General features: G+C 39.7%; 2 protein-coding genes across 3 annotated transcripts in view; one reads left to right on the forward strand and one right to left on the reverse strand.

The window, feature by feature from the left end:
• Positions 1-5,782, reverse strand: part of CDC40 (cell division cycle 40) — a 38,633-nt gene extending 32,851 nt beyond the window's left edge. The window contains exon 1 of the mRNA XM_066179422.1: positions 5,265-5,782. Coding sequence (XP_066035519.1) covers positions 5,265-5,459 — 195 coding nt within the window. The 5' untranslated portion in view covers positions 5,460-5,782. The remainder of the gene's footprint in view (positions 1-5,264) is intronic.
• A 435-nt stretch (positions 5,783-6,217) lies between these two features.
• WASF1 (WASP family member 1) overlaps positions 6,218-24,312 on the forward strand; it is an 85,834-nt gene continuing 67,739 nt past the window's right edge. For both annotated transcript variants that reach the window (XM_066179424.1, XM_066179425.1), the window contains exon 1: positions 6,218-6,426. The gene's annotated coding sequence lies outside the window, so the exon portion shown is untranslated. The remainder of the gene's footprint in view (positions 6,427-24,312) is intronic.

Genomic DNA, 24,312 nt, shown 5'->3' on the forward strand with positions numbered 1-24,312 from the left:
GCACAGAAGAGATTCAGATTATACAACCCTGCAGCAATAAGGACAACCAAAAACTGAAAATGCTCACTCCATAGATCCACTGAAGCTTGGTAGACAGGTTGAATGAATGCCTGTCCAGAGAGATGCAAGAATCACAGCTGGCACAATGCAAAAAGAGGCAGATAAAGTCATTTCACCAAATTACTTACTGTGTTGGTTGTGTTGTTTTAGGGTTTTTTTAATAGATGTGATGTCCACTTACTTGCAATATCAGTTTGCTTTACAGTTCAGAGATGATGAGGTAAAAAAATTCTTTTGATAGTTAAATGCTGTCCTTTTGTTTAATGAAACACAATCACACTATTATAGGGGAATGGCACACAGGGCTGTACTCTGGAGTATTAGCATTGCCTAAGGAATCTATCTTGAGACAGAAAGAAGCTTTTGATGTTAAGTGTAGACAAGGGCGTGCTTCACTAAAACTCTCCAGAGATCATCGAATCTCTGGCTCCTTCCAAGGCATGCTCCTTCAGTCCTACCATGAAACTTAGCCACTTTTAAGCATAAGAAAGAAAACAGGAAATAGAAGAGATTTTAGACTACAAATACAGTAAATCAGATTAACCTTCCTCTTTAACAGATTCCTTAAACGTGCCACAGTCCTCTTTTTTTTCAAAAAAACTCCTACCCAAATGCCATAAAACAATAGTGTTACTTTCTATGAAAATCACTTGATTTACAGAATAAAAATAGTTCAATAATAAAAAAAATATATTACAAAAGCTTGATAGAGGTTTCTTTATGTGCATGCAAGACAAAAACATTTCTTTAATTGAACAGTGGCAAAATCCCTGTAAGAGGCAACAAAACGAAGCCTTAAATAAAAAGACCAAGGTGTACCGTGTACTACAAGACTGGATGGTAATTCTGTTCCTTAGAAAGAATAAAATGTGACTTAGATTTTCCAGCTTCATCTCATGCAAGCAAAGAGTTTTGATGTCTATATGCTGGGAGCTTTTCTTTTTTTTCTGGACATTTCAGATAATAAACCTATGACATTCCATTTCCCCAGGTAAAGTCATTACTAGTTAGTCAAATAGCTAAAAAGGGGAGGTTGCTTTGCATAATGTTTAATTAGTTTTAATTATCAATCACATTAAAATGTGGCAAATTAAGACCTCATCCCATGAGCCACTGAGACTTAAGCAGTTTGTCACATATCAATTCTTGCCTAAACCCCTTGGGCTGTCAAATGCACATTATCTCATTCTAAAGATTTACAAATTTATTACCAAGAGATAAATAGCATTTGCAGTGAAGCTCCAACATTAACACATGGCTGTTATCAGCTTTTATTCTTTCTACCCATTCATGCACTCCTAACAGTAAATGACTGTCTCACTAACTTCAACAGAATAAAAATAAACCACCAAGAAAAGCGTATGCTAAATGGTTTTGTTGAGCTAGGCTAGATTCCCAGGATGTTGCAGGATGACAAGTTCCAAACATCTACTCTCTACAAGATATTTTGTGCCACAGAAAGCCAGAAAACCCACATTGTCAAAGAAGACAAACATTGCTAACACCTAACACTTCCCAAGTCTACTAAGGTTCAGTCACTGCTACAGAATTGTCACATGCCACTTTGTATCTTCTTCCCTCCATAGCTAGCAGGATTCGGTTTTAAAAAACATTAGTAATTGTGACTAAAGTCTATTTCTTCCCCTTATGTAAAACTTTTCTGGAAACCTACATAGTGCCAAAGGTAAACTAGATTCAAAGGGAACTGACATTTCTGATCCCTTCTCGCACTTAAAGGCGACAGAGATCCTCCAGCTCCTGTACTGGACTGGGACAGCCTCATTATTTTAACCCAGTCAAATGTATTCTCAAGACTATTGAAGGGCATACTGTAGAGAAATATCATAAAATCTGCTCCAATCTGAGTCTTACCCCGGACAGAGATCAAACAATAATTGTTCTCTCAAAAGCAAAGCTTATAGCTGTGATGTTTCCTGTGATTTTTTTCACAGAAAGTACAATTTCCTGAACTTCCTTCTACATTTATAATTTGAGAGTGAAGGTAAAACTGTCAGCAATGTTAGGGTGATTTTTTTTTCACAGAAGTAGAAACTGTAAGAAAATTAATTATAATTGGGTTTAACAATGGCCTGGTTGTTGGCAACTAGGCTCCCTTCCCTTTCTTGAACAGCCTCTATTTACAACACTGCCACACTTACCTAATGCTTGATCATGTATTTGGAGAAAGAAAATACCTTGATTAACCTGTCCACTGTTCCCACAAAAGAAAACATCCACCTTAAGGAAACTTGGCATCTAGGGGAGAATAAGAGCAGAGCAAGGGTCTGTGATACTTCTCCCAACAGCCAAATATTTTCAAGTCTTGGTGAGACTTGAGGAAATCTGTGTATTTATTGACACCTCATCCTCCAATGGATCTCTTCCAGTACTTGTCCAGATTCTCCTTGTAACAATGCAAAATTCTTCAACACACAGGAGGACTCCTTGGCATGACAATAAGCCCTACTACACATTGCATGAAGAGCTGCATCCTTTTATTTCCTCTGAACTTAACTGCTACTAGACAGCTTATGGTTGCTGTAATGGAAGAGACAGGAAGTACTTCACTCCCTCTCTGTGCCATTCAATGATTTCGTAGGTGTCTATCATACTTTACACTTCAGCTGTCTCTTCTGGCCTTCTCAATACTTCCTCATACAGAAGCAGAAATCTTCTTCAGCCCTGCTGTCCCTCTCTGAATTTCCTGCAGTTACAACCTATCTTCTTCTGCATGAAGGGACCAGAAGCACAAACCTTCATCCTCTGTTGTCTTCCCTCAAGTGATTCCAGTAGTGCTAAAAGCAGTAACAGAAACATGCAACTTTCATCCAGAGGGCTTTCCAGTTTAGAATGAGTAAAGTATGACTGGATTGGAGTCACCAATAATTTTAGCTGTTATCTTTCATGCGCAATTTAACATCAAGATCAGCAACAGGCCTATTTCAAGAAGTAGACTGTAAGAAGAGAGTTTAACAAAAGCCAGCTCCTCAAACTTTTAAAACACAGTTACCAACCATTAGCACAGCTTTCAGTTACAGAATAATTATTTTCACAGAAATGTGATTTTATGTAACTGTGATGTACTTTGAAACAAGGACTCAGCAGATTTCTATAGAAAAGTGCAATACATATTGGACTAGTATCTTAGGGCTATATTTGAAATGCACACTTCAGTAGCCCAAATGTTGTCAGCTGCATGTGCTAACAAATGATGCCTGCTATTACAGAGAGTGAGGACCCATTCCTGTTTAAAGCATACAAATGTCTAAGGTCTATGCTAGTTAACAGGCTGAAATTCTGAATCAGGTAAAACAGTTACAGTACAGAACACCAACCATTTAAGGCTGGCACTCTCAACTGCCAAAAATGCAAGCTGCGGTTTATATTTATTGTATGACTAACCCTTCTAACCTCTCTTCTTACCATCAGCTTCTGTTACCCATTCCTGGTCCTTTGTGGAATAAATACCTTTGCACTTAAGAGTACTGGATCCATATTCCTGTCAAAACAACACTTGCACAAGTGAAGTGATACTAATGAACTGTAACTTTGCTTTCCTACTTTTCAGCTTCCTGTTTTTCCAGGCCTGTATTTAGAGAGGACTTGTGACTTGCACTCAAAACACTAAATCTTTCACATTTATTCAGTAAGGGCTTTTTAATTCTAAAGAAGCTGGGTAAATTCCTGAGGGGTGTCTGGCAAGCTTCCACAGCTGACCAGTGGGACACTATCACTTTTAAACACAGAAGGTGTTGAGAACAAGTGGCATATGAGACCTGCAGTTATTTCTCAAACCCTAAAAGTCCAAAAAGAAAGCCTGATATAATTCTACAAAGAAATGACCTGTTGCTACTCAGAGTAGGTTGTGGTGCTAAAAGAAGCCCCAGTATGCTGTGTACTAAAAGACTCAGCTTGAAACTGTTGCTATTTGCAGTTATATGCCCCTCATCTACGTTCACAAGAAAAAGTTATAAACATTATAATGTTTATAATGGCTTATAACAGGCTGACAAACAGCTTTGAACTGAAGGTGCTGCTGACACCTAACTCTTCTCTCCAGCTGCTTGTTTCTGCACTGGCACTGGAGATCCATCTGCACCAGCATAGCATTTGTGCAGACCAGATCAAGGAATGGATCCAAGGACAAATAACTTCACCAGAGTTGTGTTTTTTTCAGAATTCAGATCAGTTCCCTGACATTAGTCCCTGAGCAATTATATAAACCCTTGTGCTGGCATGGCAAAGGGAAAACCTGTTGCCAAAGGCCTAAGGGTGGTGAAAAGCACATCCAGTGCTACCTGCCACTTACCACTAAAACTCAGGAAATATTAAGAGATGTTAATTAGCAATTCTTTTGAAATGTGCACAAGCCAGCCTGCTGGATGCTGCAACTTGAGAAGCCTAATTTCCAAGCCTCTAAGAGATAAACAAATGTAGTCACTATATACAATACAGTATCTACAGAAAAATATTATAAATTCTGATAGAATCTGAATTAACTAATCACAACAAAGTGAAAGAGCCCATCCACCTCCTGGTCACTAGGCAAGAAACTTTTTCTGAGCATGTGGCGGCAAGACAGTAACAATGACAGTTATCATGGCAAGATGCCTGCTTTCGATTAGAAATTCGTTGCCTGTACAAAAAATCCCAAAGCCAAACCAGCACCCTCCCCCCTCCCCTTCTGGTATCACAAAAGTGAGCCAATGTGATACTGAACTCGGAAAACAAAGGTTCCCCCATCAATAACGAAATAGAAACATGAACCAGCTTTCAGGCTGCCCTTTAGAACAGGATTCAGTTGCAGCCATCCTATCAAGTATCGACTTCACCCCACCACCCGGGAAAAACACCCAGGAAAACACCTTTTTACTGGGTACAGCCAACAAGTATCTAAGGAACTGTAAGCAAGGCACGCTTTGAGACAGAACTAACACACTTTAATAAACTTCACCCCGCGGCTGGAATTCATGGGAGCTCCCTGACACACGCCTTCCCCTCCACAGCTCCGACCCCCACACCTCAAGGCAAGGCAGGGAAGGGCCAGGCGGCGGCAACGCACCCCTGTCGGCACCGCGCCCCGTCCGCCCCGCTTCCTTAGCCTGGGGCTGCTGCAGGGCTGCTCCAGCATTGTCCCGAGGCCGGCAGTGCGGACACAACGCCGGGGGGCAGGCGGGCGGCCCGGGCCCTAGAGGGTTGCCTACCTTCACGGCTACTTCCGGGGCCGCATCGACGGGCAGGGCCGGGGGCGCGGCGGGCGGCGGCCGGAGGTGCAGCACGGCATCGCGACTGGCGAGAACGGCGGCGGAGCGTTGGGAGCCACTCTCGGTCTCGGGCTCCGAGTCGGGCTCGGAGTCGGAGCCGCCGTAGGAGGCGAGCGCGGCAATCGCCGCCGACATCTTGGCGCGGGGGATGACGGGACGGGCAGGTCCTGGCAGCTCCTCAGGGCTGCGAGAATCCCTTCCCCCGCAGAACGAGGGGGCTGGGGCTGCTTCTTAAAATTGTGGCTAGTTAAAACAAAAAACGCACTGTAACGGATAAATTGTGATCTGTTACGGGATATACAGGCGTTTGATAGGTAACATCCCATCTGCCCGTTCACAGGGTTTAACCTTTCAGGACTCTACAGCAAGACTACAAGCTCCAGCATGCAAAGCGGCGCCGCGCTTGGAAGTTCCCCCCGGCGCTCTCCGGCACTTCGCGGTGCGGCGGGGGAAAACAGTCACCAGCCTGGGGCGAGCCGCCCACTTCTTTCCGAAAAGCGTCTTCGCCGTCTTTTCGGCAAAGGGCAGCGGAGCGGGGAGCCCAGCCCCGCAGCACCGCTGGCTGACACCCCCGGGCTCCCACTCCCGGCCCCGCGCCGTGCCCCGGGGAGCTCCGCCCCCTCGTGCTGATTGGCCGCCTGCACACCCGGCTTCTCTACGTCACAGCGGCGGGGCCCCGCCCCGCCCGCGCCGGGGAGAGGGAGCCCGGCGGGCCGGACTGTACCACCTGCCCGCCCGCGGGGTGGGGGGCGGCGGCGCATGGACCAGCCCGAGCATCAGGGGGTGGGGGGGGCCGGCTGGGTTCGGCCGCCGGGTAAACAGCGCTTCCCCCCTGCTCCCTCCCTCCCGGCTCGGCGCGCCGGGAGAGGCCCCGCCCCCCGCGCGCGCACACACGCGCACACACACAGAGACACGCGCGCGCTGCCCGGTGTCTATTGTGAAGCCGCCGGGGACGCTCCGCGCCCGCCGCCGCCCCCCGAAACACGGAGCCGCCAGCTGGGAATGGCCGGCGCCGTCTGAACTTCCAGCGTCCCGGCGGCCGCGGAGGGAGGGGCTGAGGCTGAGGGCGAGCGGCGTGAAGGTGCGCGGCGAGGGCACGCGAGTAAGTGCCCCCCACCCCCGTACCTTCCTTCCCTCGCGGTCCCTGGCGCGGGCGGGAAGGACCGGCCCCCGCTCCCCATCGCCGGCGGGGCTGCGCGACGCGCCTACCCCACAAAGGGACCGGCGCTCGCCAGGTGTTGGTCCCCTCCCCTTTGTCCGCACCCGCGCCGGGGGCGGCGGCGGGAGGGAGTGATGGGGGGAAGGAAGGAGGGAAGCGCGCCGCGGAGCCGCTTTCCCCGGTCTCCCCGCCGCCCCCGCTGGCAGGGGCATGAGGGGGGCGTGTTGCGAGGCGGAGGAGGGGAGGGGGCCGCACTTGCGCCGGAGCACGGCGCTTCCCTCTCCTTCTCCCGCTCCCGGCCGCCCCGTGTGCCCGCGGTCGGCGGGATGGGCCGGCGGGGAAGGTGCGGCGGAGCGGGGCCGGGGTCAGCGCGCGGGCGGGCGGGGGGCGGCGGGGTGACGTCACCGCCGCCAGGTGCGGGGAGCGGCGCCCCCTCCCCTCCCGGGGCTGGCGGGGACAGAGGTGCGGACTGGCGGTCGGAGCGCAGGGCGATTCGGTCCGATTCCAGGGCAGAGCTGCCCGCTGGAACACTGGTACCATTGTTAAGAGGGCTTGGAGATCGCGGGGGATGGCCGGCAGCGAAGAGAAGAAGCGCGTAGGTTCCAACTTCTCCCAGCCCGCTCCCGAGCGCCTTCCTGCGCGCCCGCGGACGGGAGGAATGGGAAGTACGGAGCGCTGGCCAAGGGCTGGCTGTAACGCCAGGTGTGTGCATTGCACGCGCTTGCACCTGGAGCCGTACAGTGCCATGACTTCCCTTCGAGCTGCATGTGCTTTCAGAATTAAAGTGAGCACACAGTGACATCTAATTGTGACACAGTGGCATTTAATCTGATTAAATGCTCTACTTTGGGTTTTCCACCCTTTCCAGCAGTAACGGTTTGAAACATTTGTTTTCTTAGCTTGAGGTATCACTTGGTTTCATTTGTCTTTTAAAAAGAATAGAATAAACGTAGAGGGCATGTAGAAAGTGTTGATAGCATGGAGTGGAGCAAGGTGCTACATTAAGATCTGTTCTGTTAGACATAGGTATGCTATATCTCAGTATGCTAGAATCAGGATTTTAGGTAAAAGTCCCACACATTTCAACAGCAAGACCTTTTGTTTGCATCTCCAACTGCTGAAATATGCTACATTGAACTAGCATTTCATATGGTAATGAGCTGACTTTTTCATCTTAAATCTATGAATGATGAATCCATAAGTAAGGAAAGCTATATGATGCTTCACATGAATCACTGCTTATTAATATCAAAAGTGGTTCTTCCACTGCAGTCAGTCGGTTTATTGGCAGTAATTGGTAACTGATTCCATGTGACTGCATTCCTTTTTCTCTTGGCATGCAGGTATTGTCTGAAGTTGAACGGTGTGCTTCTTGAAAAGTGAAAAATTTTAAGATCTATTTTGTGATAGTGTTATTATGATTGTGAACCAGTTTGTGATATTCTGTCTGGAGAACTATGTTGAAAATCATTAAAGTAGTTCTGCCTTGTTATCCTTTAGTGTTAAGTGTTTGATTTACAAAGCTTTGGTAGTTGACTTAATGTTCAACTATGTTGTGTCCAAGCATCTGAGTTTGCTTGCCGGTGAAATGTAATCGTCTGGGAGTCTAGATGCTTTTGTTGTAGAACCTACGAAAATCACTTACTGGTTTAAATTAGCTGCCTTTCTGGTACTAGCAGTAGTAGATAAGCAAATACATGAGAAGGCATTCAGGGCAATACTGTCTGAAGTTTCTCGTTGCTTAAATAGTAGTGAAGATTAATTTTCATCAAGCAAGCTAATGCCATTTCTGGATGTGAAAAACTGGCTTGACTATGCTTTAAAAGTGTAGCTGGCTAATATACCCCATGATCTAAAATTTGCTTTTGTCAAAAAAGCCAAGGGGTTGCTGCTGGTCATTTGTGTTGAGCTAATACACTGGCTCATCTTGACTATCAACTGCATATTTGTAATTTCAGGAAGGGGTTGTTCAGTATAAAACAAACTGAAAGAATGATACAGCTTTTCTAAAAAGCTCTACTCATTGATTACAGTATGCTGTATGTTCTCTTTCGACTGAGTTCCACAAAATGTGTTATGTTATGCGTTGAATGCTGCTGGTTCTGAGGCAGACTGAAGTAGTGGGTGGAAGGTGTTCTGGGTTGCTTGGCTTTGCTTTCCATCCAGTTTTTTCACTGCTGCTTTTCCTTGCAGTCACTTTGCTTCTGTTGCTTTAATTTTCCGAAGGAAGGTAAAACTGTCTCCCTTTGTACAGCACTTTTACGTGTCAAGAGGGCCTTTTAACACCTGTTTGTTATTACTCCTAGTGGTAAATACTATACCAAGTATTACCATGTCTTTTTTCCTGGTAAAAGGAAACAGGGAGAAATATTTTAAAATTGTGGTCCCTTGAGCAGTAGAAGCCTGGTTTTTACCTTTTTTCCTTCTTTTTCTTTTCTTTTGTGTGGGTTTGTTCAGGTTTTTTGGTTTTTTTTTAAATCTTGAAAGTGGTTATAAGCTCTAATGGATTTTTTTTTGTATGGTCTCATCCTTTTGTGGATTGTCTAATGTCCGACAGGGTGTTAATGCATTCTGAATCCTTTCCCTCGGTTACAACAATCACAGCATCTTGATTTCATGAACTTAACATTTTATAGGTATCTTTGAGAATTCTACACCTCTGACAAATTTGGTTGGATTCAGCCAGCCAGTTTGCAAGTGGAGAAACACCCATCACACCCCCCCAACACTTCCTGTTTGAGACTGATTTACTTCACAATTTGGGGTACAATATATTAAATTTTAACTCAACATTTCACAATTTTTCCTTCACATCAGTCTTTTTCTTCCCTATAGCTGATCATAAAATCTGTTTCCATCTGCTTTTAATGTATTCTATCCTACTTTCTTTTCCCTTTACTTGCTCTTTCATAGTTCTTTTTTTGTTGCTTTCCATGATGGATGTGCTTTATCTCACACCCTTGTGCTTTCGGTTGGTTTTTCTTCCCCACAAAAAATGGTGCATATAATCCAGCTTATTCTAGTTTTTTTCTCTGTGTTTTTTAATACTCTTAAATTGCTATCAGCCCACTTGCATATACACTCACTTCTCATCCACCAACATCTGTAAGTCTGCAGTTTGGAGGAAAGGAAAAAAATAAAGCATGATGCTTATCAGACAGAGGATCAAACTAAAATATGAAGTTCTACTGTCTGTGGGAAATACAGCATTTGAAAGAAATTTGAAATTTGAAAGAGGTTTTTCGCCTTTGTTCATATGCTTTTGACTGCTGAGGAAAGGTATGATGATGTAAATCTTATCAGGTTACTCCTGCTGCGTTTGGATTGGACCCTTTTATGAGCACCTGCTTGTGTATCTGATGCATCTCAGTGTACTCTAATTTAGCTGCTTGGAGACTGAAGCACATTTTATAACTCACGCTCAGGTATTTCTACCACCTTGGAGCCTCTGATTGCTGCAAGGGTGATAATACCTCTTTTCTAGTTTTTTGTTATTTTGGACTATGTCCCGGATTCTGAAAGATACCAAGGCGCCAGATTGCAAAAAGAGTTCTCTGTTCCAGTACATCTGTGAATCAGTCTCTTTAAGTTTTTTGGAAGGAGTCTTGAGGTTGTCTGACACAGATTACATGCTATATATTTCATGTTTACAAGGTGTGGTTTCAAAGAAAGAATGATACGAGACAAGACTGGAACGACTTAGACTGTTCTACTTATTTCAGATGACGTTGCAAACTAAATAATATTTGTTGCAGAGCCACCTCTTCCCTAGAGGACGGAAGCTGTGCAGCTTCTTCGAACTACTCAGCTACATATGCAGTGCTGTGAACTGCATCTTACAGCATGAGCTGAACGGGGACTGTGTCGGAGAGGCAGCAAAACTAATTATAGACTTCCGGGAATATAAACTTAATTAGCATAATTACAAATTTATATTGGTTTTCTTAATTCTATGAAAAATGTTTTTTTAAAATCAGTTAAAGGACAGAAAATGTCATCAAAAGTTTACATGTTTCTGAAAATACCTGCCTGTATTTTTGGGGGGAACTAGATTGACAGCTTGTTTATACTAGTCTGTTGGTATAATAAATTGCCTTATACATTCAAAGAACTACAGAATAACAAACAACTGTAGTTACATTTTAGCAAACCACTTAACACAGAGCAGAAATAATGGATAATTTTAAATGAGTTTATTATACCTTTTTGTTGGTTGACATTTCAGTTAGATGCTATGGTTGCCACATGAATTTAGTCTTCTGACAGCAGACTCCACGCAAAAGTAAAATATTATAAATGCCCTAGCAGTATGACATTTAAAACTTATTAGAAAACAAGAACCTATTCTAAAACCAGGTGTAGGTTTTTGGCATATAATAAAAGGCATTAAATTCTGTTGAAGCACTTTTTTTATAGCTAAGGCATTTGTAGTGTCTTTCCCCCTTCTTTTCTGCTCTGTGGTAAGATGTATTTATTTTCTGGAAGTATTAAGAGAGTGTCTGCTCTCTATTTGTCTCTTGTTTTCAAAAACAAATTTGGTAGAAAATTGGTCGATAGATTTTAAGTTACTGAAGGAGGATCTCCAATACTCTGCAGGTGGTCTCATAAAGTTTGTGTAGGGAACAGGTCTGACAATTGTTGGGTGCTCTTAATGAAAAAACATGCACATGTAGTTCTCTTCCTTTACAATCACAACTGCCTGTAGATAAAAGTATGTGATGATGACAAAGACTGATGGTAGACTCCGTAGTGCTAACTGAAATCACTGAAATAACTGAAATCACAAGTAGTTGGTACTGCTTCTGCAGTGACAAATGTGCCTCACTAATCTACCAGGGGTTTTGATTGCAATGGTAGCATAGTGGATTAAATTTTCATATAGTTCTAATTTGCATACACTTTTAAAAGGTGTAATTGAAGGTTCCTTGCCCCAAACTAATAAATGAAAATGCCATGATATGAGATGTAAAGTATTTTCATGGATCACAAAAATCTCAGAGAGGAATTAACAAATATTAACTTCTAAGTGACTTAATTTTTTTTCTCTTAAATATTGAACGGGAGCTGTTCAATATCTTTTATTAGTCATCTGTAAAATTTCATTCATAAAGTAGAATTATTTACTAAGGATTTAAAACAATTTAATTGAATTCACAAATATTGGAAAGATGATCTGAGAAGTCCAAGCTTTGTGAAAGGACAGCAGGATGACATGTAAAATTGCTTCTTGGTATATTGCTTCCAGTGTGTTTTGGAAGCAGAAAATAAGTTTCCATTTATGTGTCTGAAGAGTTTCTAAATTAACAGTATTATTATAACAAAAAAAAATTGAGCATTATTACAGTTTGATAAGGAACTGTTATCCAAATTATAGCTGTAATCAGAAATGGGCAAAAAAACCAGAGAAGGAACTGCCATTGTATATAAATCCATTAATTCCTATCCGCTATTCAAAGTGCATTATTAAGTGTCAATTAGTTTAAAAGAGATAAATCACAGTATTGTAAAGAGTTTGATATGATGGATATGACAGAGTTTTTCAAGGGAGTGAAAAGATTGGAATTATTTACCCAAGGAAATGAAAGAAAATGAGGAGTGAACTATAAAATACATGTGATTTTAAGCTCTACAATAACAATGTAAAAGCAAGAAACAGTAAAAAAACAATTTATTTGTTTTTTATATCAGTAAAAAAATTTATTGAAGCCATACATTTTTTGCAAGGAGAAGAGAATTGAGACTTTTTGCCTGTGTCCGCTAAATGTACCTGTATTTCTGTCATTATATGTATGTATCTGTGTATCTGTCATTCACTGTTAGACTATTTCTTTTGAACACATGGAGCCAGCTTAAAATCCTTGCTTTACTTGCTCCAAACCAATAATTTGAACTTTGTTCTTTCTCATCAGAGGTGATTGCTCAAATAAATCAATATTCATTTGCAGTGAAGTAGTCTCAGTTTTCTATAGCTGAAATAAATGTTGTAATTTCTGGTTTTTTGAGTAATTTTCTGTCTGTTTGATGTAATGAACTATTTTACACAAAATGAAGCAGTCCAAAACAGAGGGATAATGAGTAAAACTCCTGCATCAATAGACTGAATATGGAAATGGCTTGTAGCATGGGGATGGGAAGTTTGAAAAATGATGAGTGAAAATTGATGTATGAAGTGAAGCTGTCTTAGGCCAGTTGAGCAAGTTTATGAGGGTCCTTTTTGGGTGTGGAGTCTTCTTTCAGAGTAACTCTTTCGTCTGCACTGCACAGTGGATGTGTAGATTATGGAAAACTGAAAGAGTGTTTGACACTAAGATACTTTACTGGTTGTATTTATGCTAAATAATATATTGAAGTGGCTTGTCCAGCAGCTCCCAGTTGCCGTTTTGATGTAATGGTTACAGAGTGGCCAAAATTAGAGTTTATTAGATATATTTCTCCAACATGACACTATTCATGGCTTGAGAATCTTACCTTCCAGGTTCATGCAGGTTCACATAGATTGTCTGACGGATTAGCTGTACTAAATAAGTGGTTTTCTACAAAAGGTTCTTCTTATCATAAAACAAAACTGCACCCTCCATAGTGATTTTGAAGCAAGCCTTCAAGTAATTAAAAAAAATTTGGGAAAATCAGAAGTCATATATAACTTGATAATATGTGGGAACTTGAGTAGTTTAACCAGCACTTGTAAAAGTGGCATGCTGAGTCAGCTTTTCAGTAAAAAAGGAAATGCTTAACTTGTTAAATCTTGTTCAGCCACTAGCCACTGAATGTCTGTGCAGAAATGCTTAGAGAGGTCTTTTAACTCTCAAATGGTTCTGCCTTTTGTTGACATTAAAGGAGAAGGCTGTGATTGTCAGACTTTCCCAACTGTGTTTCCATGTGCGGTTGTGAAACTTAGCACATGCAATCTTGAGAACACAAGTGAAAATATAAGTTGAGTTTGTCATAGGTGCTCTTTCTTTGGAAGCCTCTCTTTGGGAACAAGGGCTTTACAAAATTTGTCTCGTTTATGGGGAAGGAAATTTCACTTCTATGCCACCCAGCTACCCAGTATGGCAAATGTTGGTCTCTGCTGGTAATACAGGACAGTGGTATTTGTTACATCTTAATACTCTAAGCAAACTGCTCTGGCTCTTCCTATTTCGGGCAATCTCAAATGTCCTATGTTTAGGTGATCTTCACAGCAGGGGGAAGAATGATCTTACAGTTAATTCAGGAGAAGTGATAGGTGGCTTAGACTGCTGTAGAGATGGTAATGAAAATTTCTGGCATTGCAGTTTGATCTGAATTTGCCCTTGTGTAAGCAGACCAAACCCTATACAACTCAAGTGGTGTTGTAGGGCCTTACCCTGTAGCTGAAGAATGGCATGATATTGCAGAATATATACGCATGTCAGTCTTATGCAGAATGAACTGATGTTACTCTTGGAGATTCAAGGCTGTTGTGCCATGGAAGCTTCCAGTGTGGCACCCATGGGAAGCGATGCTGTCTGCGTCCCCAGGCAAGACAACGGGATCCATTCTGTGGCTCTGGCTAGCATGAGTGGTCTACTGAATGAAATTCCCTGAATTAAAAAGAAATAAACAGTTTTTGTTTTCCACGGAACTGAGCTTCAAGCAAATCAGCCTTCAGCAAGTTCCGTGCTCCAGGGAGAGATTCTGTACAATTCAGTCCAAAAAGAATATATTGTCTACCAACTATGATGTTTCCAGTAATGGAAGTCAGATATTAGGAATTATCTGTGTCTAGCTGATTTAGCTAGACTTTTATCCATTCTACTTCTAACTATAAAGATTTTGTTTATTTGTCTAGAAAATGGAAGAAGTTTTATTAGCAAGGAGAAAGATTTTTGCTTATATTATTGGTCTAAAAGAGGTGCAGTTCTTGTGGGAGGAGAATTGAACCTCTCTTCCCTACCTTTCTACTCAGCTGGTCAATTCATTATTTTATTCTGGGGTGACAAGTGAAGTACATGTCTTTAAGCTCTTTAAGGTTTTTATTCTTTCTATATGTGGTCACCTGTCCTATCTGAGGGAAAGTTCAGAGTGGTGCTTCATGGCTCAAATCTTTTCAAGTACTGTCAGTATTCATAAAAAAATTGATAGTAGTGATATTACATCAAAAGGCGAAAGAAACCAATTGAGGTAGATGGGATTGATTCTTAAGATCTATCATATTTCATAGATTATTAAAGCACTATAGGCTTTATAGGCTGTCTTCTAGTAAGCTCTAGGTTCCTCATAAGTTTATGATCTGTTTATTCATTAGATGTCTGATCAGTGTTTCCAAAAGTTCAAAACCTGTGGAAAATTCCTTTTGAGTGTCTGATTTGCTTAATACAGCCTAGCATGTGATACTTGGAATGACCTTCTCATAGTGGATTGCTGTGGCCCAATGATGGGACATCTTAATAAATGCATGTAAACTTGTGACCTAAAATTTTTGCTAATCCTGAACTTCTGTCAGCTTCTGACAGCAAGCTGTCTGCCTAGGTATTAGAGAGTTTCCATAGGAAATAGCTGCTTAATGATTAGTGTTGTCCAAAGTAATACTTGGTAAGAAGTTTCATGTAGAATAACTTAATGGTAGAGAAAAATTGTTGGTACTTTTAGTATTTTTGGTCTCTTGCCCTGTCACTTAAAACAGCGCCTTAGTTTTATGTTTCATTGTTCCTGGGAATACATTGAAAAGCAAAGCCATTTGGATATAGAAATCTAAATGGGTCATCTTCTGTGTCTGAGCATTTTCAGAAATATAAGTGCTTTCCAATAGCTCAGTGCTTATGCATGGAGCTCTGGCTACCAAGGGTGATTTTTGAGCCTGAATATGGTAAGAAGAAAGTGTTTCAGATTTTTGGAATCCTAAACTGTATGCTGATTATAGATATTCTAGTCCATCCTTGATTATAATGAGCCTCTTTACTAATAGTATTTTTTTTTTTTTTGAAACTGACTGTGTCATTACAGAAGAAGTCTTTTTAGAAACAAAAGGTTAATTTAATTAAGCAAAGAGCTAAAGATGTGGTTTTAAAATAGAGACAGTTGGGGAAAAAGCTTTAAGAGCTGTGTAATGCAGTCATTATAACATGTTGGATGTTGAGGTACTGTTTTGGTTTTTGGTCAGTTTTTATTTTGATGCATGTTTGCTAGAGAGAGCTAAGAACTCTGCTTGACAGTAACTTTCTAGAAGGCTGAGAGATTTTTAAGGACAGATTCTTCTCTACCTGTTTTATGTCTCCTTTTTTCAGAAATTCATGAGATCATGTTGCAACACTTTCAAACATGCACTGTAAGACTTTTTAACTTAAATTTCCCACCATCCTCAAAATTCTGACTTCCAACATGAAGCTTTTAATGTTTGGAGTTTTTTTTCCTTGCAGCTTGCATGTATGCCGTTTTTGCAGGTTAGCAGTTTAGCTTAATTTTCAAGATATTATGTCCGTTTAGATCCCAAGACACATCTGTTAGCTTTATTTTTAGAGTGCTCAGCTACCTCTTAGCTGAAGTTGCAGACAAAATGATAGATGATTTTGATTTCATGTTGAAACAAGAGCAACCATTTGGACATTGTTGTTGAAAGGATTGTAGAGAAGCCTGATTCACCTGTACTTGAGAACAGTACTTTGAGTTAAAAGAAACACTACAGAAAAATATGTATTTTGTGTAACTGTTGAAATATCAGGAGGCTTGTAGAAATAAAATGCATGTTAAGTGTAGAATTTTGGTTCTTCAAAAAATGGACACATTTTCAAATGCTTAAAACAGACAATAAAACCCTGATAAAAATTCTTATAATCTTGGAGATTTTTCCTGAACTTTGTTAATGAAAATTTATACCTGGTACATGGTGGTCTCACTGTAGTACATGTATGAATTTTGACTAGAATTATGCAAGCCTTGGAGATAAGATTTAATAAGTGACGTGTAGATCTGTTTTAAAAATATGAGATCTGGAGGATGTATTGTGTGTCCTAACTGCTGAGTCATACACTAATGTTTGATTTTTTTCTGCTCTTATGAACCTTGAATTGTTTTGTGCTTAGTGGAACAATGGCAAAGGGAAGGTGAATAGTATTCCAATTTGTGTTTGTCTATAATGTATTTTTAATACATGTGTTGTCCACCGCAGGAGGTAGGAGGTATGCTTTTGAACTCCCAAAAAATCAAGGAAGATGCTTCTGCTTTGTAGGGGAGAGACCTGATATCAAAGATGGGTACCCTCTCCTGGCCACATTTTGTAAGAGAAAATAAGGACAGCTGCTTCATTTTTTGAAGCAAAGAATGTAAGCAGCCGAGTTCATCTTCAGTGGATAGAGAAGGTTGCCTATACGTTTAAATCTGACAGATGTAAACTAGAAAAGGATGGAATATAAAGTTTACCTGTCTTTACTGTCATTCATAGATTTTAGATTCATATCATACTGTATGTTGGTAGTCTGGAAGAGGTTAAAAGAGATTTCTTCTCTGAAAGGCAGTCCATACTGTCGTGGGCAATATGATGGGGCACAGGCAATGCTGGCTCATTTCCAGACGTGAACAGATAGCTGTCTTCAGCTGTCCATGTAGGTGTACTGTTAATGTTGTATTAGATCTAGGCTCTAACATTATGGTCAGATTTGACCAAACTGTATGTAATGAAAAGTTTCTTGACATGACATGTAAATAAAAGCAAGGTGGGGTGGGTTTTTTTAGTTTGTTTGTTTTGGTGCTTTTGTTGTTGTTGGTTGGGGTTTTCTGTAAAAATAAAGCTGTCTGTGCAGCACTGAAAAAATGTATCTTTTATATAAAAGCTGATACACTTAGGTCTGTGGAAATAGACTCAGTGTCTCTTAGTGAACTTATCAGAAAAACTAGGTATGCCTCAAACTAAACACTACTCGTGATTCGGTTTTGTTTATACCGCCCTTCTTCCTAATATTTCAATATCGAGTGAAGTGGTTAGGTGCACTTTGGGTAATTTAATTTTTTAAATAAAATATTGGTAATCTTGAGTGCTGTTTGGGGACAGACAAAAATTAGGTTGGCTGGTAACTGTCATATCATGGCTTGGTAGGGAAATGAGAATTGATAGACTGTGGAACCATGTTTCATTGTGATAACAAACTTCTCTCCTTCACCCAAACTCCAGTCTCAGAAAGATCATGTTTGTCCCTGTATGTAGTAAATTTAAAGTCACAGTATTTCCCTCTCACTCTTCCAAATACAGCACCTCCGTAAGTGCTGATTTACTGTCAGCTTTTTTTATTGCAATGGAGCATGAATTTATGGAGGTGATTTATTACAGGCAGCAGAGAGACTTTGAGCAAAAAATTCAACACCTATCAGCATTGTTCCCCCATTTTCAGTGCCTGATATGCTTAAACAATCTCTTCCCGAATCTGGAGGTGTGCTGCAAACCTTCCCTGCTGTGATGCAGCTAATAAGGAGTGTATATTGAACTTTTTCTAAAACAAATGTTTTGCAAACCTTTTTCCTTGAAGCTGATGAGCATCTATTTACTGCAGTTTGAGAAACACTGCCTTGGTTTGACTGTCCCTGCTCAGTTGTACCACTGGGCATACCCACAAAACAGAGCTGAGAATGAGGAATAGAGAGGCAACAGGTTCACTGTCTTTCAGTGGAGAAAGGAAAGTACCCAAAAATGCTTTTCTAAAGGGCAGTGACGACCTTCCCTTAGAGAATGCCGTCTAATGCTTTTATTCTCACCTCAGTGTTTGCCACCTGTGGTCTCTCGCACCTACTGGAGAGGGCCCCAGAGAGAGCCTCCTCTGTAAGGGGACATTATGCTTCAGTGCAGCATTAAAAGCCCCTCAGATTGACAGCTGCTGTCATGGAGAAGGAGATCTTGCAGATGTTGTGTGACTGCTGCTTTTTAGTTACTGAAGAGCCTTGAGTCACGTTACTGGTCTGTTGTGACATGTATATAATGGATATTTCATGGAATTCATAAGTTGCTCTTTGTCAGAACATTTTGAACTTAAGATATTAGAAACTAATTGAAATGAACATTTCACTTCAGCCCTTGCTGACCTCTGCAATCCACGGTACTGCTTGAAATAGTAGTTGCGTTCACTCAGCCATTAAACAACTTCTAGAGTTCTATGCTGATCTCAAGAGTGTAGTTCTCTTAATGTTTTTTTTTTTTTTAAGTTGGCCATAAAAGAAAGACAACAAGCTACTGTCAGAACTATTAAGCAGTAGTGTGCAATGTGAACAGGCTAGTTTAACTCACTCCTAAATATAATTCTTCTAAAAATAGCTATCCTCCAAACAATAAAAATTGACATAACTTGACAGCATGTTTTAGCAGATGTTGACAAAATGTTGACTTCTAATTTTTGAGCTTTTAGATTAAAAACGTAAGCAAAAATAATGGAAAAAATAATTATAAAAATTTAAACTCTTCTCACTTTCCTTGTCTGTTTTTTATGTCAGGTGAACACTAAAAAAGAGATTTCATTAGTGTTCTGATTTTTTTTTCCCCCCTCATCTCACCATTGTCTTCTGTTTTCTACAAAATGGTGATGCTTGCAAGGCTCTAATCTGAGCAAGAGAGAAGATGCTCAGTTGTGGAGTAAGTTCCTGTTCACGGTTCTTATCTTTTTGTTCCTTGCTAAGTGAGGCAGTAAATAAAATGCTTTGTTCTCCTTTTGTGGTAGAGGTAAGTGTTGTCTGCGTGATAAAGTAGAATGATGACATGCAGGACTTGCTTTAATGTGTCTATATCAGTACATGAGGCTAGGCAAGTAAATGTAATACAAACTCTTACAGCTGGTGTCAAGCTATGCTTGCTTAAATTGGTCACTTCAATGGACCTGGAAGGCTTAATCATTTTAACAGCCTAAGTAATGAGTTGTAAATTACAGTTATTGCTTGAAATTTTTTTCTAATTGCTCTAAATAGTAATAAAGAATTTCTGTCCATTGTTATTCTAGTTGTGAAGCTTATCACTCTTTCAAATATTTTAAAGGTTGGACTGCTGAAATGATGTGTTGTATCGTGCTTATTTTCATTAGTTTATTATTATGTATCTAAGCAAAAAACTGCATTTAATAGGAGTTGAATTTTAAACTGAAAGCTAGAAATTTGTATCAAGATAAAGAAGATATCAAAAGAATAATGTGTGACCAATAAATTCTAGACTATAAAGACTATAAACATTTTGGTTTATTTGTAATAACTAGTATAATTTAAAGAGCCACTGATAAGGCACATGGTGTGATTCTTGGGGCTGCTCTGTGCAGGGCCAGGACTTGGACTTTGATGATCCTACTGGGTCCCTTCTACTCAAAATATTTTGTTATCTGTGACTCAGTGGTATGAAGAAAACGTAAAATTTGCTGCCAGAATTTTGAAATCTTATGTCATATGGGGGTTTTTTTTTGTTTTGTTTTGTTTTAATTATTAACAATGCTGATACGTATGGGGATTTTTTGGAGGAGTGTTTTTATATTGTGATATATAAAGCTTGCTCAGGAAAGAAATTTTTAGTTAACTCAATTAATTTGTTTATATCTAGGGCACAGAAGAAATCATTCCAACCAAAACTTTGCAGTTTCTGTTTAAAAATTTTGTTTATGCTTTCATTGTAGGCAGAACTGTATTTAGAGAGAACAAAGTAAAACCATAATCCTGAGTGGTTTTTTAAAATTGTAACAGTTTTATTAAAATAAAGAGGCACAAGGTCAGACAAGTCATCTTCAGTGATAGGTGATTTTTGTGTGAAATCCTAAAGGATTCCTGTGTGACCATTCACAACTGTAATACATATAAATGTCATGTAACATCTCGTAGAATTTATAATTGTTATGATGAAAGCCAAACAGAAATTTTAGAGCTTCTCTGCTCTCTTTAATGTCTGATTAGCAGTGTTATTATGGAAGAAAGCTATTTGGTTTCATCTTATTATTGTCTCAAGACTGGAAGAAACCAGTAACTACAAATGAGGCTTAAGAGGTGAAAAATAGGATTTGGAAAAGTATAGGAAATTACTAACAAGAACAGTGAGCAGCCTCAGGATCATGTTGGCAGTTATGTTCAGAAAAATATTTTCTCAGGTTCCCAGCTGAGTCTTAAAAATTCTGCCACCAAATTAAAGAAACGTTGAGTGTTGTTGTCTGCAATAATAGTCTCATTTCAGGATATTGCTAAATAACCATTATAACACAATTTATGTGGACATCTCAGCAAACCAATTTTTAAAGTATCACAGCTTTTTGTAATGGGCCAGATTTAGCAAAATATAAAAAAGCCTTGAAATCTGTTAAGATGGTATGCAAAGTAACCTCTTTACTTGGTTTGTTCTTCTATGTCAGTTGCCACGTTCAAGTGAAATCCTCACTCTTTCGATAAACTTGTGCTTTTTACATAGAATACATAATTTTCCTGAAAAAGGAAGCTTTATATTGGTCTGCTTCTCAATGAATTTGGATTTTTCTCATTGGAAGTTACTACAAAACTAGTCAGTGGAAAGTCAGAATCTAAACTATGTCATATTCCTTTTCTTTTCAGTTACAGACTATGGATAGAAAAGTTTTGCCACAAGAAGAAAAAATTTGGTTTAAGGGACTCTTGTGTAAATGCAGCTGCTTAGATGGGCTGTGGGTGGGGATGAAATGGGGTGATTTCAAAATTCTTTGCCCAAGTCTAGTCTTTGGCAAGAAACTAGATGACTGCTATGAAGAAAAAAACACCAAGTAAGAGGTGAGTGAAAACTTGTAGCTAAACATGCATCAGCAAAATTCCCCCTCTCTTTCACCTACAAGGCCAAAACAAGACCACAGACTAGTCAGTCATAATTTGAATCCACTAATTTGACATTTTGTTTTGTTTTCAAAGTGTGTTCTATCTACTTAATTTCTGTCCCTCCTTGGCAAAAAGCTAAACCTGATAAATGATGAGACGGGGGTGACAATGGTTCTGCAGACAAGAGGAAACCCCTGTTGTGGCCAGTCTGCCATGTGTGAAAAAGAGAAAGATTTTTTGGTTCCCTGCAGCATGGAATGAGAATTATGATATCTGTAGTTGTCTGTGATCACATCCTGGTGTGATGAAGCTGCAAGACATATGGTTGAGTGGGATCAATATATGACATTATCTGTGAAGGCACTGAAGTTTAATCATCAAGTTAAGATGGGTGAAGCAGTGCAGCAAGAAACTGTGGGGAGGAGTCAGATGGAATAAAAAAAAAAGCATTAGCATATTTTTTCAAATGCCTACTGAATTTGAAGGGCTTTGGAGGCTTCTGTGTGATTTCTCCCCTAGGAAAATTAACTTTTAAAACTGCCAATTTTTCTCTTAAATTATTTAAAGCCCCCACCCTTTTGAAATTGGTAGTGAAATTCTCAAGGTTTTCTTTCATAATATATTGAGTGTTGATAGCTTTATATATGTATAGAATATATGCACTGTGAAGGAAGTTGAAAGAGTGGAGAGGGATTGAAGGATAGAAGATGTGCTATAAGGAGGAAATGAATCTGGGAGCTGGAAAAGGGAGGAAGGAAGATAAATGTGGTGTGTTGATAAATAGTTTAGGAAAAAAGGAGAGGTGAAGAAGCTTCGGAAGAGAGCTCAAGCTTGCTTGAGCAAATGTACATTTGAGAAGAAATAGAAAATAGCAGTTAGGGAAAGAAAAATAGCCTTTCTTATGGGAAACAAAACCGTATACATCTCTATCAGTGGAAGTTGTAAAACTATAATCAGTGGAAAATATGACTGAAAACAAAGTGGAAAGAGAAAGCAAGCACAGAGAGGTAACAAAAATACTCAGGATGCAGAGGATCAAAATGCAGATCCTTCCTAAATCAGGGTCTTACTTAGGAAAATAAAAACACCTGAATTTACAATCTTACAAAAATGTGAGGGAAGGAAGAGGTTTATGGGATACAAAACTAGATTAAACTGCAATTTGAGGCTTGAAACTCTTCAGTTCTTGAGGCAGAACTGAAAGACCTGTAGGTATTAGTAGAGCTTATTTATAAGCAATATTTGTTTTATTTTAAGAACTTCTAGACAGTCAGTCTAATATCTTGTTAGCCATTCTCATTCATCCAACAGTCTTAGAATATCAGTTAGGTTTTTATCTTACCTCTGGACAGATGCTTTTTTCCTTAAAGATAGCAACACAAGATTTTGCAGAGTCAGTTTTTAAGTGTGGGTATGAGGCTTCAGTGCCTTATGTTAACAAGCTACACAAAGCCTCAGCAGTGCCTGGTTTTAAGAACGTCATGAAATCTGAAACTTTATGACTAACTTAGGCTAAAATGTTGTATGAAATTCTTGCACTGTGGACACTGAATTGAGGCAGAAAACCTATCTCTGTTTCACTTCTATGTCTATTTTGAAAAAAATTAGGGATTTTATGTGGATATAATAAATTGTAATATATAATATATATAGAAAATATTTTTATTTTGATATTTATAAGGCTCATTGATTTTCAGAAATGTGCTTGTTAGAATGTAGGTTGTCAAGAAATTCTTGAGGTACCGATTTCATTAAGCAGTCCCTGCTGATTGTTCTTGCATTCAAGGCACCCTGGAGTTGTGTGGTTTTACAGTAAGCAAGATTGGATACTCATCCAAAGTATTTTTTTGTTTGTTTGCTTTTTTCTGGATTATATTTTCCTTGAATTAATATTCTCTTCTTTTCAGAAAACTTTACCTCCATGCTTGAAGCAGAAACACAGGGGCAGAAGCTGCAGGATTTCTATCTGTACTGCTTAAACAGTGGTTATTAAATCATTACCAAAGTATTCATTGCAGATTTATTCTAAACTTTTCCAAAATTCTTGTCAAATCTCTTTCTGCACTTGTGAAATCAAGGAGGCTTTGCAATTTATTTCAGTAGAATCAGGCTCCTTATAAAAAGAAGTAGGGAAAGCTGAGTGGCTGCAGGGAATTCCTGAAGTTTCGCTTTCAAGACAAGCTGTCTTTTTCATTCTCATCACAGTCTGTTTAATTTTAAACTAGCAGAGTAAGAAAATAAGGCATCTGTGTAGATTTGGAACTGGACTTTACAGTTGGGCTTTTGTCAGAAATAATTGCAATGAGTATTCTACACAGAACATTATTTCTAAAATCTCAGCTGTAACTGGTCCTTATTCTTCTTAAATTTTGACTGTTTTTCGGAGGAAAATAATTCTTGTAAATATGTTATTTCAAACTGGAGACACTATTCTGTGAATACTTTCAATTAACTTCTTAATTGTAAATGTGACATTATTGATGGGAAAAGTTTATTAATGAACTTTGGGATGAGGAAGTTTGAAATAAAATAGGCAATAACAGTGATAGTTCAAATGAAATAAGATTTTATGCTGTCAGCTCTGTAAGACAGTAGAAAGAGATCATTCTAAAATTTAATAAGCAGTTTGCATGCATAAGTTAGTTATAAGTAATCTGATGCCATGTCAGACAGACATCTGTAATTGTTTTTTTTTCCAGAACAAATAAATGCATAGTTTAAAATAGAGCATTAAAGTAGTACAGGGGGTGGGAGGGAGGGCAGGGAGTTCTTTTTGCATTAAATTCTTCTCAGAATGTAATCCTTTAGTAGATCATCAGGACTCATTTAATTCAGACCATTTCTTCATATGTTATATGCCTCAGCTGATGGGACATGTTTTATTTAAATAGTAATTCCAGTCTTCCTTCCTGTTTTATTTTGTATTGAAACAACTCCTGTAAGTGGAGATAGTCCTACAATTCTAAGATAATTGCCATAGCACTAGGAAAACTTGGTTAATTTTTCCATATATGCCTTTCCCTATTCTTTTAATCCCTTAGCAGTTCTCAGTCCTTTGCCATCCAGGAAGGCCCTATCCAACTT

The sequence above is a fragment of the Chamaea fasciata genome, unplaced genomic scaffold, assembly GCF_029207755.1.
Source record: "Chamaea fasciata isolate MVZ Bird 193981 ecotype frontalis unplaced genomic scaffold, bChaFas1.0.hap1 SCAF_3, whole genome shotgun sequence".
Lineage (NCBI taxonomy): Eukaryota > Metazoa > Chordata > Aves > Passeriformes > Sylviidae > Chamaea > Chamaea fasciata.